Source organism: Tachypleus tridentatus, chromosome 8, assembly GCF_004210375.1.
Source record: "Tachypleus tridentatus isolate NWPU-2018 chromosome 8, ASM421037v1, whole genome shotgun sequence".
NCBI lineage: Eukaryota > Metazoa > Arthropoda > Merostomata > Xiphosura > Limulidae > Tachypleus > Tachypleus tridentatus.
The window spans coordinates 87,309,085-87,327,515 of NC_134832.1; the positions used below are offsets into that span (position 1 = coordinate 87,309,085).

At 34.5% G+C, this 18,431-nt stretch overlaps 1 protein-coding gene across 1 annotated transcript in view; it reads left to right on the forward strand.

The window, feature by feature from the left end:
- LOC143223953 (uncharacterized) overlaps positions 1–18,431 on the forward strand; it is a 67,523-nt gene that overhangs the window by 8,948 nt on the left and 40,144 nt on the right. Inside the window, exons 3-6 of the mRNA XM_076452425.1 lie at positions 2,086–2,201; positions 9,136–9,325; positions 12,548–13,504; positions 17,389–17,577. Of these exons, the coding sequence (XP_076308540.1) occupies positions 2,086–2,201; positions 9,136–9,325; positions 12,548–13,504; positions 17,389–17,577 (1,452 nt within the window). The remainder of the gene's footprint in view (positions 1–2,085; positions 2,202–9,135; positions 9,326–12,547; positions 13,505–17,388; positions 17,578–18,431) is intronic.

An 18,431-nucleotide genomic window follows, 5' to 3' on the forward strand; every position in this document is an offset into this window, starting at 1 on the left:
TCAGTAGTTTAGATCTTGCTGCACAACAGCCAGTAGTACAAAGTCTAGATCTCTTGCACAGGAATATCCTCATGAGAAATAATATCAATTCCACAGTGTACTCTTCAGTTTGCTGTCATGGAGACACGCATTCTTGGGGCTGTTGGTTTTGATGTTTGGTTATTTCTATACAGAGCTTATTTCAATCATATCAGCCTCCTGGCTTGACATTTTCCTGAGGTGATGAATTTCTTAGCAGATTATCAGTCTCAGACTTCACTTTCTCCAAATCAAATGGATTCTACATTGTGAGGTTTTCCAACAAATTTGTTCTCAGTTTGGGTCTCCAGTGACTGCTTTTGCTGCTCATTCATGATACTCTCAACTACAAGCCCGGTTAATCTCCAGTACCTCATTCTGAGGCTTGGATGGTAGATGCATTCAGTCCTGATTGGATGGGATTGCATGTCTTTGTCTTTTCTGCAATTCATCTGTTCCTCGAGCTTTAACTATGTTTTGATCCTCTGTTTGTGAACTGCTGCTAGCCCATTATTGGTTGTCCTAACCATGATTTTCTCTTCAATATCTTCAAGTTAGTTTACCCTTGCATCTTCCTCTTTGGCTATCTTCATTAAGGCATCCTCAGTCTCACATTATACGCCAAGACTTTTACGAGCTTACTTGGATGTGTTTCTTAAAGAGTTTGTACCCATTTTATCAAATGTGTTCATCATATCTTATTTTGACCTGGTTTTTACTTGGGTCTAGCTTTGTCTTATGCTGTTTAGGTCAGACAACTTCTTCAACTACTCCTTGTTATTTTAAACATTTAAATCTGAAGGTTTGGGACTCCTCAGTGTCATCCAGCATTCTTCTCAAATAGACATTGTATTTGGACATCAATGCTCCAAAAATTAATATTTAGATGTGTTTTTTAATATTTATTCTTAAATTGAGAAATTAACTAATTTATAATACTAAAATTTAAATTATAGTTTATAAATATGATACCAAACTTATTAAATAAATTCATAAAATAGTATTTCAATAAAATTTTAAATGCAAGGCAACAATTGCAATGACATGGCCTTTTATGCTTAACATACTGCAAAAGGGTTAAATATATTAAAATAATTTAGTCATTTCTTACAGTGTAAGACAGATTGACAAAGCATCTTGTTCTGATTGATAGTTTTGTGTGCTATAGCTTTAAAATATTATTAGTTTTGGTTGTGATCCTCATATTGCTGAATCATATGGCCTCCTGATACCATTCACATCATCTCTGGAGTTTGGCTGTTGAAGTTATGGATCATCCTTTTGATTGGGAGCCCTCAATCTCCCCTTGTGTGGATGTCAGTACTGCATGAGGAAGTTTTGGATTTAAGTGCACCAATAATCAAAAGTCCTCATACAGTTTTGGGTTGTCTATACTCCTCCTTCCGTTACTCTGTCTGTATTCTGAGTCACAGTGGTGGCACAAGATATTGTTACAGTTCTATCCATGACTATCCCTTGTTTTCTTATAGGAGTGTTATTGCCCTTGAATGGTCACAGCCTATGCCACAGTTTGGGGAGTTGTTTTCATGTGTTAGATATCCTTTTGATAACAAATACCAAATTTTGGATAAATAATACCAGATATAATTTTTTGTATCCTCCAGAAATTATTACAGGTCTTAATCTGAAGTTCTTGGGTTTGAGGTGAAGGTAGCATAATTGTCATCCTCATAGATGTTGATACTTGTAAAGGTGTTTTGGATGTAGTTAACTTGCCCTAGCCACTCTACATCCAGAGGTGCATCCTTGTTTACCCACTTTTCTCATTGTGGGATTGAGTTACAATATCATTGTGGGATTCTGAGTAATCTTGTGAGTGGATGATAAGTACCATATCAGAAGTTATATTTTTTCTATACTGAAAATGTGATTTCAATAGATACTTGCTTCTTTTCACACTTCCTACTTTTCTCCAATGCAGATATCCTCTGCAAAACTTAACATTTTCAGTACAGGAAATTTATAATTTCTCTCATTTAGTTATTGATAACTTGTTATGTTGTTCTGCCATATTTTTTAGTTACAGACAGAATATCTGATTTATAGCTGTAGCAAGAGAAGAAGCTGCTTCCCTAGATGAAGTGCCTTTATGTTCCATCTATGATTATAAAATTGTGAAAGAAGAGAAGGAAGAGAACTTTGAAGTACCAGTGGAAGTTGAGGTAATTTATAGATTAAAAATGTGTAAAATTTTCCTGGTAGGAAAAACAAGATGATGATTTTGAGAAGACATTAAGATAATGTTGTAACTGTATTGATAATACTTGTGGATTATAGTTATTTGGTGTATATTCATTATTAACAAGATATGATATTCATAGTAAAGAATAGTTATACATCAAGATAATAATACCCTTATAGTTATTTTCGTATTACTGTTATAAGATTAACATTGACAGACCACAGTTGTGTGCTTATTGTCAAAAAAATAAGTAGCAATATAAATAAATTATTTGAACAAAAAGACAAAAAATACAGTTGGCTGTTTGCTCTTTATCACAAAATCTGTGCAGATATATTGTACTTTAAAATAGACTTATGGACTTATGTGTAATTATTTGTGGCATTTAAATGATTGTGTAAGACATGAAGAGCAATTACTGTTTAATGTATTTTACTGACTTTGTAGACAGTTTGCAAAAACAAGTGCCTTCCTTTCTATCCTGTTTTTATCACCTGTAGTCAGGTAAATATTATTCTAGAAATTGTGACATGAATCTTTTAGGTCATAGGCCAATTACCAAGTGTTCTGTGGTATTAAATTTACTCAATATCCATGAGTCATAGCTGCTGCATTACATAGTCACACTCATGGACACTTGTGTTATACTTTACCATGAGCCTAAGTCAGTGTGTTAATGTGTTTTCACCTCTCTCACAGATAAATTTCTATTCATTTTAGAAATTCAGATTTTATTTATTTTGTTCTGATGACAGTGTATATTTCTGACGTCTTTAAGGAAAGTAACTTCTTCTTCCTTTCAGTTGTAATTTATATTGTTAGCTGATAAATACCACAATTCAGAATAAGTCTTAACTTTGTATGATAAGTATATTAAGATGATTTATATACTGTAAAATTGAAGCTAAGATCTTTGTGTACTAATCTTAAAGTAAGTTTGTACTTGGAAGGTAATTCTTACAAACCTATCATTAGCTTGGGTTTTGTTTTTTTTACCTACTTTTAGTGCCTAATACCATATCTTATTTTAATTTTTAGTGAAGTTGCTAAGACTTGTAAGTGGGTTCAGTTTCATCAGATGTAACTTTGTTAATTATTATTTGCATCATTGTGACTATGTAAATGTTTTTAATTCAGATTGGTGAAACTCCCTTTTTGTCTTCTTTCAACGAAGTTGATTTTTTATTGTAGAAAAATATTTGTATACTTATTTTTCTCACTTTGTTTCTTGTCTTTATAAATGTTTTCTCTTGTGTTACATTTATTTGGTACATAGAAAGTGACTATTTTTGGACCCAACAGTAAGAAGAAATCAGTGAGAGAATGATTTACTGTGCACTATTATTTGATATCAAATTTCTTATCTTGAAATTGAAACCAAAATGTTTAAGAAATGGTTAAATTTGGTGAGTATGTATAGTATGAGTAATGATTTTTGTTTTAAAAGACTCATTTTTATTTTAGAACATTTTCTGTGCATTCTCTGCTTGCTTGTATGTGTTTTTTACACCATTTATTTCTTTTAAGTTTTTTTCAATTCTGAACTTGTATGTTATCATTTTGTCTGCTTCAAAAAATTAATCTTTCTTTCTCATAATCTAATTTAGATCCATGTATTTCTTGAAGTAAGGACATCACATGGAATTTACTAGATTTTTGCAACACAATTTTCTAAATTGTCTGTGCACCATAGTGCTAGTGCTTGTGGGGCTGCCTTTGTTAGTTACAGGCTCCTTAATAATATGAGTCCATACAGAAAAAGAAAAAACTTTTATGAGTGTTAAGTAGTGCATTTGGGATCCTGACCATCTTTATAATTATTTCTTACCTGTGGATTTTTTCTTGACTAACTGATCATTTCTGGTGGTTTGTTTTTTCATTTGCCAACTAGGAATTTATATTTGCATACTGTTGATTTGAAGAGCCCATCTTTATTTGTCATTTAGTAATTTGTTTGCCTGTAGAAAGGTTTTTGAATTGTATTTGTATTCTGTACATAATTGAATTGTTGTTTTTCCTTTTGCAACATTTAATTATGTTTCTTTTTTTATCATGTAGTGCAAGTCATTGTTTTTGTATATTTAATACTGTAGTTTTCAACAGGTTTTTTTTTCTTTACAATGAAGAAATCTTTCAATTTAACTTAATTTCCCAGTGTTTATTTTTTCACAGTCACATATTTTGAATCAAACATTTTTGTTTGATTTATGTATTTATACAATGAATCCTGAGGTTCATGTTCCCACTTCTAGTGTTATACCTCTGGAAGTATTTTCACAGATGTAAGTGGGGAACACCCATCATTGGATTTCTCTTTTATGTCATGAGATTGATCATTATATGAGTCATTCTCCTTTTCCTGAACTTTCCCTACTAGTCCTCCAGAATCAGCAGAACCTGTTTTACGCTGGTGAAAATTTGATAGTCTTTATACAAAGGTTTTGCTGTGCCTTTCCCTACTCCTCTTGAAGAATCAGCGAGGCATAATTTTTCAAGTATGTGATGTTTTCTGTAATTTCCCATTTGTCTATGATTCTTTTACACATATGCTTTCACTGTTGTTGAGTTTACATTGGTTCAATATAACCTTGCCACAGGTTTATTTTCTACTTTTTCTTTTAGGGATTTATGTATAGCCTTTTTTCTCTTTGTTGATGTATTTTCAATCATATATCTGAGACTTTAGAGTTATGTAATCTGTGCATCAACTCTCTACCCTTTCCTCTTTGGTGGCACATTTGTCATAGTTGAAACCATGACAAATTACTATTCCTTTCTTGTCGTGATTCTTATCTACCCTTCCCTGTTCTTCCTATCAGGGGTTTCTCATCTTACCAAAGGGCATTTTACCAATAGTATCTGAGACTAATCAGTGGCTTTCAGCCCAGTGGGAGCATGATTGTAAGATTTCGTTACCATTTGGTTTCAGTACAGATCCATGCATTTTCTGGGCTTATTAGTGGGACTTGTCGCACTATTTTTTCTCACCTCCTTTGACTCGGGTACCCTTTTCCTTCCCTGTGACTTAAGGTCCTGTCATCAGCCAATGTCTGTCTGAGGTGGTACAAGATTTTCACAAATGTTTCTATGCATATCCCAATATCTTGTTACTCACTATTCAGTTTGTTCTCCATGGGGTTGGTATTGATTTCATGCACAGACCTGTGGATTTGCTGTGGTACTGTATGTTTGTTGGGCAGTTAGAGCATTCATTCATCACTTACATGCTATTAGGTTGCACTCACCTTATTTTTTGGATGTCTGGCTACTGTTAGCTTGTTCTGGACAGGAGTCTGCTTGTTATTCTTATCAGTTGTTCTTGGAGGCAGATAGATAAATCCTTACTGTGATCTATCAAATATCTTGACCATTTGGGTGTTTTCTTTCTCAACATCCATCTTATTCAGCCTCGTCTATCTCCTCTTTGACTTAATTTGATAGGTTTTCAGTTCTACTATTGCTTACAAGGTTCTATTGATTTTGAGGAGGTGATATTCTATGGTGGCCCTTATCCTCTTGAGTTAGGTTCTTCTTGACCAGTGGAACCTTTCAAGGGATTCTTTGTCAACTGTTATTACCTTTTTCTCCTTTCCTTTTTGACTGTCGTAGTTGGTGATTGGACATGACTGACATATCAGCAGTTGCCCTACTTTCTACTACTGATTTGGGATTTTGGTCTGTGTCTGAGAGGGCTTATCATATCAACATCCTGGAGCTTCTGGCTGTACAATGTATTTTAATTCATTTTCTTCATCTGGTCAGAAATGATCAAGTAATAATCCGTCCCTGTCACAAGGGTGGCATCCATTTTTGATGTATCTGTATTTGTACATTAGGTCTTCCTTTTGGTTGATACTCATATCTTTGCATGTTATGTTCCAGATGCTTTCATTCTTGTTGTAGATTCTTGTCCAGACAAATTCTTTCCAACAGAGTGGTCTCTTATCCTTTTGTTTTACAATTGCTTATATTTCAGTGGTGTACTCCTCTCACATTGAGGTTTTTTGCTACACCCCTTAACAATATATTGCCTTGGTTTTGTCTTCTTGCTCTGGCTACTAATGTTTTCAGCTAGAATTGACCAGGATGTATTTATATCCTCCATTCTTCTTTCCCAGCTAACTTTGATCATCCTGAACACTTCCTGTTCAGTCCTTCTGATAGCTCCTTTCTAGCTGTCTCAGCAGTGGCTTCTGTAGCTTCTGCAGCTCCAACTTCCTCCTCCATTACCTCTTTCTCTGATTCTAGACCTTCCTGTCCTTTGTCTTCATGCTTGGTGTTCCTTTGGTTATTGGCAAGGAGGCTCAGCTTCTTTTCTGGCTTGTTTTATTTGCCCATTCTCCATGAAAGTTTCTCAATGGAACATTTTCTGTCATTGGCATCTGGGTCCAGGATGTACCCCTGATCAACCCACTATTCTTCATCATGTGGATTTCCTCACTTGACTTGTGGTTCAGGGGTCTTCTGTGCTCTCAGTATTGGAATTTTATCATCCCTGTCTCACATCTTTCATTTTTTCTGATTCAGCAGCCTCTTCCACACTTTACTTGTTGATGTGTTTCTGTTGTATTCATTGTCCATTGCAGCAAACTTCCCTTTTGGATGGGTATATTTATGTGGTCCTGCACTACTTCACTTTGCCTACATTTAGACCACTCTCCCAGTGCTTCTTGTTTCACCTTCTCTTATGTCTTCTTTTTCTCTCCTGTTTGCCTGTGGATATTGGTGGTCTGTTTAGTTGCCATCATTGTTTCACATACACTTTATCCTATTCTCTTCCCCAAATATTTGGCAACTTATTAGAATAACTGCTTCACTTAGCCACTTTCATTTTCTTCCATTTTATCATTAATCTGATCAGGATAGATTTCTATGTTCTGTACATGCTCTTCCCTTTTATGCTATCCACATGGCTTCCTTCTGTGGCATCTGTTTCCACCTTTCTCTTCCCTGGCAGCTGTCTCTTGTTTGTGATCTTTTTCCTTCACCTTTGCCAATTTTGTTCATTTGTCACACAATGTGACACCTTTTCATTATCATTTCATCTTCGTCTTCCTTGGAGGTACTTCTTTTGTCGGACATGTGAACTGCCCAGGATACATTCGTCTGTTAATATTCGTATTGGATTGAGGTTTTCTTCCTCTTCAGGCCATAGTCTTCCATCTTTAGCCATTTTTTTCCAAATTTAATGAGACTTTGACTGGCCAAGTTATTTATTCTTGTATTTTTTCCTTTTCTGGGGCCCTTTTTCCTGTTTATCACTGCTCATTTCCTGACCAGATATTCTTTAACAGATCAGATTCACACTTTAATGCCATGTTGACTTACATATTATAATTCCACAGCCACACAACACACAATGTAGAGGTGGGGTGTTCCACAAGATTACATGTTTGTTTGTCCTTAAAAAAGAATTTTAACAAAACATTTATCTGTTCAGGACTGTCCTCATACTCACCCATGGACAACATGGGTAAAGCAAGAGTAAATAGCTGCTCATTTCTGCTATGCATGCCTTGTGTTGAATAAAATTTATATGCGTTTAACAATAGGTTTTCATGGTCACTCATTGCAGTGTCTCAGATGTTACCATTCATCCAGACTCGCTACTGTATTTTTCCCCCTTTTCTTCTCATGGGGTTTGGGAGTCCTTACCACTTTCTAGTTCCAAGCCACTGGGATGGTGATTTGTGGAGACATCCTCTTGAATACAAAATACAAACAAAGTATAGAAACGATTATAAAACCATTCTGGTAGTGTAGATGATGTGATATCCTCCAATATACAACCAGTATAAATGGGAGTGAGCCATCAAAGTATCAATTCACCCCTTTGATTGGAATCCCTCATCCTACCCCTATGTGGATGTTGGTTTCCAGTGACTGGATTTTGGACTGAAAGTTCAACCAATCACTATAAGTCCTCACTCATGTATTACAAATGTCTATATTCCTTCCTCAATTATTTTCTTGTTACTTCATCCATGTTATTGGTCATGGTGGGGGTACTAGCAGATTATTATGGTTTTTCTGCTTTTGTTATCTCTCAATTCTTATAATTCCAAGGATGTTACTGTGCTTGGGGCAGTTCAGGTAAATTTCACTTTTGAAGGAGATTGTTTATATGACACAGACATCTTTTCAGTACCAGATGTTGGGTATCTGAATCAATCTGTAAGTTTCTAATATTAATATGTGCCGTGTTGTGTGTCTGGGAATTCTCGATTCCCTCTTGAGTGGCTGTAAAATTTTTACATGAATGAGGTTATATGTAAGAAACTTATCAGTTTTTCCTAGTTGAAAGTAAAAATTGTCCAAATAAGCATATATTCTGCTTCTAATTTTGTGTGAGTGGTTGTATGTATTGCAAAATATAGGATTATCAGTGAGAGACTTCATCCTCTGTGCAATAAGTTTTGAAGATGATGTTTTGATTATTTTTTTTGGCATGTTAAATGGTTTTGTTATCATGTGTTCAAAACATTTTAGGGTTAAGAAACTTTTCTGGGTGGGATCAGAATATACTTGTTTGTATAAAAGTTAAAGTTTAAATAATCAAGAGTATTGCATATATATATTGTAGTTTTTCATTATGCCATATTCTGTCACTAAACATACCATTGTAACTACATGAATTACTGTTATTACAGATGTCTTAATTTAAAATAAATTTCCGATGAAGATATTGCTTAGTTTGCTCTGAGTACTTAATACACATCAATTCAAAGAAAAATGCCAATTGTAGCTTATCTTTTTTGACAATTATTGTATGAATATATGAATGAAAACAAAGAAGAATGTGTGATGTCAACCACGTAATCTGTCGTGTGATCTTTCGCCAAATAATTAGTTAAGTGAAGAGACCTAAGCCATTGTTGTTTTTGATATTTCAAATCTGTCTCTTTTAATTTTAGAACATATTTGTCAGAAATAAAACTGAGAATCATGGTGAATCAACAGAAGAGGATGATACTTACAGGTTCAATAAAAGTGATGATGAAATTCTAGATTGTTCACCACATGGGGTTATAAGTTTAAAAAAAGAAAATGAAGAAAGAAAAGGAGAGTTTCAACAAATTGACTCTGGCTTTGAAATTTTATCAGGTGAGTATGAACATATTCCTTTACACTTTCACCCCAGTTATCCTTCCTACAAGACAGAAAGTTTGTGTCTTACATTCAAAGTTTTATAAAACTATTTTATGTTAGTAGGTATGGCATAAATCTCAACTGATAAACCATATTTTAAGTTTCTAATTCTGCAAGGAAATGTTTATAAAAATCCTGAATTGTCCTTAGTGTGATACACATGATATATTTTTACTTGGCATCTTGCCTTCTTTTTTTTTTTATGATCTCTTGAAAGAGTAAAAAATTAAATGTAAATTACTTAGTATAGAATTGTCACTACTAAAACAAACTGTAATTCTTATAGCCTTCAATTTTGTTTTGTTACAGAGCTATCAGTAGAAAATCAAACCATTCCTTTCTACACCCATAACATCCTTTGTTTTGGGATATGTTAATAGTTCTTTCTTACATTTAATTATATATTGCAAAGAACTGATAAAAGTCTTGGTTTTCTTCCACCAAATGATAGATTGCATAATGTTGTAATCTGAACAGATAATAGTTTCACTCAAGAGTACATGCAACATTCCAGTGAGAAACTTAATGATTAGCTTGAATGAATTTGTAATAACTCTTATTGCATAGTTGGAAAGCCAGAAAAACTGAGAATTTTGGGAAATTGTCTACTCTTTGCAGTGTGTTGGTAATGTAATTCAGTAGTGTAGCATGAGCTGCACGTGTCCTAATATAATTTACAACTGATACTAGCAAGGATAGTAGTTAGACGTGGTTCAAAGGGCAATAAAACAACAACATTTATTTATAAATAGATGTATACTGTAACAAGTGTAAAGATACTTAGGATAAACGAATGTAGTTTAATGTTATGATTTGAAGTGATTCTAGAAAGAAAACAAATTCATTTAGATTTATTTCATCATTTAACAAAGAATTAATCAATCTCAATTTTGTCAATATGAAAGTGACCAAGGCTAAATATCATAAGACATAACAGGTCTACTAAAATAGTAATAATACTTTCCATGGATTTAGTTCAAGAATCTTATTGAATAGCCATTTTCATGTCCATGTTTTTGAAACCTTCTATGATCCTGATTATTTTTCAAAGGGGTTGTCTTAAATGGCAATCAGAGTTACTCTGATGGTGAGTTATCTTACAGCCATTGTACATAACCTGGTTTATTCTGTCCTGTGTTCTTTATTACCAGGAATCTTGACATTCTGATTTTGTAACTGCTGCTGAATGTGTCTCACTTTGACCAGCTGTTCCAATGACAAGCCTTTGCTTCTGACTCTTCTATCCCTAATAAGGATCACTTAACACCTTCTCTTTCTGCTTTAATAAGTATGTGTCATTTGGTTTTTTTAATCCAGTTGTTTCTACTCATTATGTTTTTACCACTCTTACTTCTTCTCATCTGCTTGTAGCATTATTACATATTGTGTCTGTCTACTTAGTGTTAGATTTTCTTTGCCACATCTTCCTCAAACATAAAATCTTTCTCTATGGCATGACGTTTTAATTTTTTCTCTTATCTAGTAATTTTATCCTGTTCATATTTTTCTCTTATCTAGTAATTTTATCCTGTTCATATTTTTCTCTTAATATACCTTAACTCTTTCTACCCTCAATCTATTTTTATTTTTATTTTGCTTACTTACGTTCTTAGTTTACCATCTTGTCAACCCCTTTCTTTCTGAGGATCTTAATCAAAAGAAATCTCTAACAGCTTTTCTGGGGAAAGTTGCATTAACTTGTTTTTCATGCTGCCCTATGTTTTACTTTAGTTGTTACTCATTTCACTTGCTTAATTTTTTCTGGGTTTTGCTCATAGATATATTCTTTTTTTTTTTGTAAATAAACTTAATTTTATTTCAGGAAACTCCATTTTACACCCTTTCTTCATACAAACATTTTTTTGGGAGTTCCTCATTGTTAAGCTCTATTCTGGTGTGTCACACCCTCATGAGGCTTGGCAATAATTTGCTTCTGAAATGACTTCTTACTCAAGTCCTGTGGGAGCTTGACTCTTACATTGTTCACCTGGAAACTTGCTTTGAAGGAAACTCTTGGGTCACATGGATTTTCTGTCAGGAACTTTCTTTGTATTTCAGGTCTTATACCTCTGTTCTCAACTAACTCTACAAGAATTTTTTGCATGGAGAATGTACTCATTGGGTATGCATTTCCACCACTGTATAAACAGTGGCATTTCCTGATCGTGTTCAGGAAGACATCATTTGCTATACTTCTTCTCTCTTTTGTCTGCTTAGTTGGGTTTTAAAAATTAATAGTGACTTATATTCAGTATCTGATTCATTTAGGAGTCTTATATTGTTTGCTGAGTGAATTGACTTCTCTCCTTACCTTTCCAGGATATGGAGGTTCTAGCTTCTATGTCTCCTTTTTTTCTTACACATTAAGGCTCTGTTTCTTTTGAGGTCTCTCTCATGTCTCTTGTTCCTCTGAATTGTTCCCTTCAGTTGATTCTGACAGATTAGTGAAATATATCTTATAATTCACTGTCTTCTCTTATTTCCATACCTCCATCTCTTTACCTTTCACTGTTGTGGTAGATCAGAAGTTTCTGCATAACTCTTGTGCATCTATTGTTTTTCCTTGTTCTTGGATTTACACTTGTTCATAAATGCTTCTTTATCCAGGTGGGTTGCAGTTCTGTATAGTCTCACCTTTTCTATTTTTTTTGTGTTTGGGCTCCTGCAATGTGGTCTTTCCAAATCCAGGGTAATTCAGTGTATCTACCATCATCTTTTGTTACAGATTTCTACACATCCTTTTTGGATCTGTATCAAATATTTCTTATATATCTTATGACTTCAACTTTTGTGGGAGCTTAGAATTTGTTTCTGGGTCTCCTGTCATTCCAGGATTACATTTTTTCAACAGAGTGTTCTCTACAGCTCCTGATGTTTCTGTCGATTTGATTCCACTTCAGGAGTCCTAGTATTGATTCATTTGTAATTTTTCTTACTGTTGTCCAGGAGGGTTTTTTTTTTATTTATAGAGAAATTCCTTTCAAATACAGTCAGTATTCAGAGGATATATTGTAATGACATCAACCTAATTGTATCTTCTAGATTAGTTTTGGTTTAAGGTCTGCAAGTAACTTATTTAGATATTTTTGACAGTTTGCATTAGATAATTACAGAAAGGATTTAAACGTTTCTAATGTAATAAATGTATCAAATTTTGAATTTATCTTTTGATTACAGATCCAAAGAACTTGAATAACTTTTGTGAAACTCAGCATTCTGGATACTACATTTTAAAACAAAAACCTCTCTTTACAAATACAAAACATCAGAAATCCCTCAAATTTAACGGTGATGATGTGTTTGACAAAACATTGTCAAAGAGAAATAACCAAAACCCTGAAAAAATTTGCCATAATGGAGATAAATTATACCTTTGTGTTTTTTGTGGCAAAGGATTTGGAAGAAATAGCTACCTAAAGGAACATATGAGGATACATACAGGAGACAAACCACACAGTTGTGTAGTTTGTGGCAAAAGATTTATTAGAAATTGTGACTTAAAAACACACATGAGGACACACACAGGGGAAAAGCCATACAGTTGTGGAGTATGTGGCAAAAAATTTGCAAGAAGTAGTGACCTCAAAAGACATCAGAAAATACACACTGTTGAGACATCATACAACTGTGTGTTGTGTGGCAAAATATTTAAAAGAAATAGTAATCTAAAACAACATAAAAAGACACACATTGGGGATAAACCATTTATTTGTGTAGTGTGTGGTAAAAATTGTGTAAGTTATAGTTATCTCACAGCACATCAAAGGACACACACTGGAGAAAAACCATATGTGTGTGTAGTATGTGGCAAAGAATTTGGAAGGAAGTGGTATCTACAAAGCCATCAGACAACACATATTAAAGAGAAACCATTCAGTTGTGTAGTGTGTAACAAAGAATTCAGAAGTAAAGGTCACCTTAAAAAACATAAAAGAATACACAATGGGGAAAAACCATACAGCTGTATGGTGTGTGGGAAAGAATTTAGAATAGAGAGTTATTTAAAAATACATTTGAGGACACATACTGGGGAGAAGCCATATATTTGTGAAGTGTGTGGTAAATCATTTTTGACTAGTACTCAGTTAAAAGTACATGAGAGGATACATGAGAGAGAAAAGCATACAGTTGTGTAACGTGTTGGAAATAGTTTTTGAACATTTCTTAACTAATAAGATCTGTATTGAGAACAGTGTATTTTTAATTATGTATGGAACAAATTGAATCAAGAAAATATTGGAGACATAGAAAGTTGTACTGTAAGAAATAAATTTTTAAGAATATGTGTTAGAAAAACAGCAGAGGAATTATACTGAGGAGGTGGAAATGCACCAAGTTATCTGTAAGAATATATGAGTAAAGAATTTATGTTGGATGCAACAGATAAAATAGCAGGTACTATAAAGTCATTAAATAACCACATATCTATGTTGTGTTTTGTTAAGACATGAGGAGAAATAACTGCTGATGTGGATCACTTGATATAAAATGATAAAAATCCTATAACCCAAGCACTTTGGAAAGGGGGCATTTTTTCTTCAAGGACAAACTGGGGTATTTGCTGTTTGTCCCTGAAAAAGAACTTCCACTTTTTGAAAATGCTTGGGGTATTATATGGCTTTTATCTTTTTGTATCAAGAGTTCTTGAACTTGTGTGTTTTTATCTGACATCACAAATATGAATGGATTTATGCTGTGGTTGCATATGATTTATTGGATAGGACAAAGAATTTAGGTGTTCTCTTAAGATAAAATAACTAGGCTCACATTGCAGATAAATTAGATGTTTTGTGTGAGACAAAAATGAAAGACTAGAAGTTAGATTACAATAAATCACCAATTTCTATTTTTCATGTAAGAGAAACAGTGTAGTTCATTACTGTATGACAAAGAATTGGGAACAAATTTTAGATTGAAAAAAAAAGGCATGATAATCCATATTGGTGAAAACCATGCATTACTTTAATGTAGGGCATGGAAATGAAAGGAGAACCTAAAAATTCATCAGACTTTCTATACACTGTAAAAAAAGGTGTACAATTATATTGTGTATAACAGAAAAAAAAAAAGTATAACAAATTAAGAGAAACCTTAAGTTTTTTTAGTGAATAGTGATCTTTAAAAAAAAAAAGACATTTAAGCATATACACTGAAATTGCACGACTGTGTAATGTGAACTTCAAACAGCTAGTAACTATAAAGATGTGTATAGAGTAGGGCTATAAGTTGCACAGTCATGCTCAGTGTGGAATAGATTTTGTTACAAGTGATATAAAATCCTTGCATTTAACACTGAAGAAGAATATTGCAGGTATGTGGCATATGGTGTAAAACTGTATGTAAAAAATGCATTATAGAAATGTAAAACAGATATACACTAGAGAAAAACTGTATAGTTATGTATTCTAAAGAAGCTATGCAGAAATGTACTGCAGAGAATATGAAAAGTATGGCAGGATAATTTCCAAAATACGCTTACCTTCATTGCCATTTATAGCTATTACTTGACCACCAGAGTTTCATCTTCATCCATATTGGTTTTAATTTTTATTACTTGTTCCAGTATATTATACCCCATTCAATTGCCCTTGGTGATATTTGTGTTGTAATACTTCCCATTTACATCAATGCAACCTATATCCTGGTAATGTTCTATAAGCACCTCATTTATATAATTTTATCACTGTTTCTTGAAAAGAATTTAGACATAAGTTTCTATAAAGTGCTGCAATACTTAATGTTGCTATTAAATAAAAATAAAAAACTTTTGTCTCTATAATAACTCATTTTCAAGCATGAATTCCTAGGTTACTGTTTCCAGCACATAGGCTAATCAACTTTCTGCTATTCCATTTCTGTTATCTAACATCTCTCAATAGTTGGGGTGGGGGTGACTCTCAGTTAAGGCTGTCCATTATCTGATTTATTGTGAGATGGAGACATATTTGATCTGGAAAATGTCTTTCTGAGGCTGCTTTTGCTGATGATCCAGAACATTCTGAAAAGAATTTAGATCCCCCCTCCCCCCCAATTTGGATCAGTCACCTCCTGCTTCATTTCTCAGGTTGCGTTTGAATCTTCTCCATTCTTGACTACTGAAAGGTCTGCGGGTGACTACTTAATTTTTTTCCTACTTCACCTGATATTACTGTTCATGCAGGAGTTTTACCTCTCACTTACATGACAGAATATCTATGCCTTGACCCCACATTTGTCTAAACAGTATACTTTGGTTTATCACTGCCAAGAGGATGTATATTTAGTTTACCAAAGACATGATCATCCTTTGAACATGTGTTGTTCCAGACTGGACCCTTTGATCATTTTTAACTGATCACAGTTTTCTCAAATTTGTTTGACTCTCACTAATGTTCTGAGATATTTATTTTCCACCTGAATTTTGTTGGGCACTTCTCAGCATTTCCCACTTCAATTTGATGAATTGGGTCCTTTGTCAACTTCTAGCTTGGTAAGAAAGATTGTCAACTTCTGTTATTCTTTGGTTTTCCTAGCTTTTATGTGGTTGGGATTTACTGTGTAGAAATGCTTTGTTGGAGGGGGTTCATCTGCTTGCTGCCACCCTCCAGGAATTACTTGAGGCTCCTTTTATTTGTTCTTTGATATTTGTGGGTATTTTAGAGGCATTGGAATCATGGATTGAGTTCACCCATTTCCATTCTTCCTAATGGTCATTGGCCTCAGTAGTTTCTTTGGCTCTGGCTGGAAGTCATTCTGTGACTGCTTATCGTGTGTCCCAACCCCTTGCTTCAGCTTTTTGATCTATTGTTACTCAATAGACACCTTTCTTATCTTGGAGGCTCCTTTGCTCAATCAGATCATTAATAATGGCATTGGTGACTACCATATGCCATAGCGAGGTTACAACATTTCCTGAATATCTGGAATTTATTTACCTCAGATCCATACATAATTCTGGTCCTGGTATTAGAGTTGATCATTTGGTTCACTTTTCCACATCCATTATCCTACATCTCTGTGATAATTTCACCAGCAATAAATCTGCAGATTGTGGATCTTTGTTCTAACACTATCAGAGAGTTCTTGATTAAGGGACAGTAGAGAGAGTCAGTCCCATTCACCTGAGATTTTAATTCCCATTTATTTGTTGTGCCCAAGAAGATGGGAGATTGGTGTCTGATCATTGATCTTCCTAATCTAAGCCAATTCTTATATCCTCCGAGATTCATAGCAGAGTCCTTTCTCAACCTTCAATGCCATTTTTCACCAAGTTCATAAATGACCAAATTTGATGATGCCAATGTATATCTACACATTCCCTAAGTGAAGTCATCCTGCTGTTATCTACATTTCATGCACAAGGGTCAGGTTCTGCAGTTCTGGGCTTTGCCCTTAGGCCTACCATCTACACCATTTGTCTTCTGCAGAGTCATACAAGTTTTTTTCTCCTCAGCTTCATTTGTTAGACCTGTGCACACACCATTATATGGGTGACTAATTACTTCTGGCACCATCTTGTCAGTTGGCAGAACAGTACATCCAGATTAGCTTTCTTATTGGAGCTCGGAAATCCTTTCTCTTGCTGACTCTAACTGGGTCCTTCTGGGTGTCTTTTTCAACACATTTTCAAACCTGGCTATCTGATTTCCATCAAGTTCCATGCAATGGAATGAGTAGTCAGGCTTTTACTAATATCTCTTTCTCCTACTGCATGAATAGTTCTCTCTCTTTTGGGAAAGTGGACATCCCTCAAAGCTCTAGTAATTCTTATAGGACAAGCACAAATGCTGTGTGACCAATGGATCATGAACTGCAATCCAGTGGATCACCTAGTCTGCTTACTTAGAAGCAAACAGTATTACAGACTAATGATACCCTTGGTGTTCCTAATCTGCTCTCTTATCCTTATTCAGCTCTTCATAGATGCCTCACTTCAGGGATGGGATGAGTATATAAACAGTCAGGAATTCTAGGGTCTATGGACAAACAATGAATCTTCTTTTCACGTAAATATTTTAGAACATCTTTCTGTACAATAGGCAATGGTTCAAAGTCTAGCCCTATTGAAGGGGAAAAATCATCATTATTCTTTCTGACAGTTCTACTGTGGTATCTTTCATTTCCCTTCAGAGGAGCACATGTTCTTGGAACATTTGTTTTGAGCTTTGGTTATTCTCTACTTGGCTCATTCTCATCATATCAGTCTCTTGGCTTGCCATGTTCTAGGGGTAATGAATTTAATAGCAGATCACCTGTCTTGACTCAGTCTAATTCTCTAGATTGAACGGATGTTTCTTCATGGTGTTTTCTGATGAATTTGCTCTCAATTCAGGACTGTGGTGTTTGACACATTTTCTGTGCATTGGAACTCTCAGCTACAGGTGTTTTGTCCCTAGTACTTCATTCTTGGGCTTTGGTGGTATATGCATTTAGTCTTGGTAACAGATTAACTGGAGGGAAGGCATAGAAGGTTTGATTAATTCTTTGTTGAGTTGTGATGGTAGCCACAACTTGCCTGGTTTTCTTTTCTACAGTGTCTTCAAGAGTGCCTGCCTTTTCCAGTTCCTCTTTAGCCATCTCTGTTGAGGTAACCATAATCTTTGATATTCTACACCCAGACACTTCCAAGCTCAAGTTTTATATATGGAAGTTATGCAGCTCTCCACATGACTTTGTGGTTTAACTTCTAAAGTTGCCTTGTATTTATATCAGTCTATCTGTAGACCCATAATGGTCACTTATCAATGGAAGAAGCACAATTATCATCAGTGGTGTCTCACGAGGAAATTGAACCCACATCACACAAATGTCCCCACCTTATCTCATTTTTTGACATGGCTTTTTCACAAAGGTTGTCTACTGTCACTTTATATAAGGCAGCTTTATAAACTACTTTGCAGTATTCTAAACATCACAAAGTATTTGAGCCCCCAGTACTATCCAGCTTTCTCAAATTATTTCATGTCCTTTTTCCCAAAACACCTTTCCAATAGCCTAAATGGGATATTAGCATGGTATTACATGCTTTGACTTGACATGCATTCAATCCTATAGCCTCATGTACTGTGCATCTCTTTTCCCT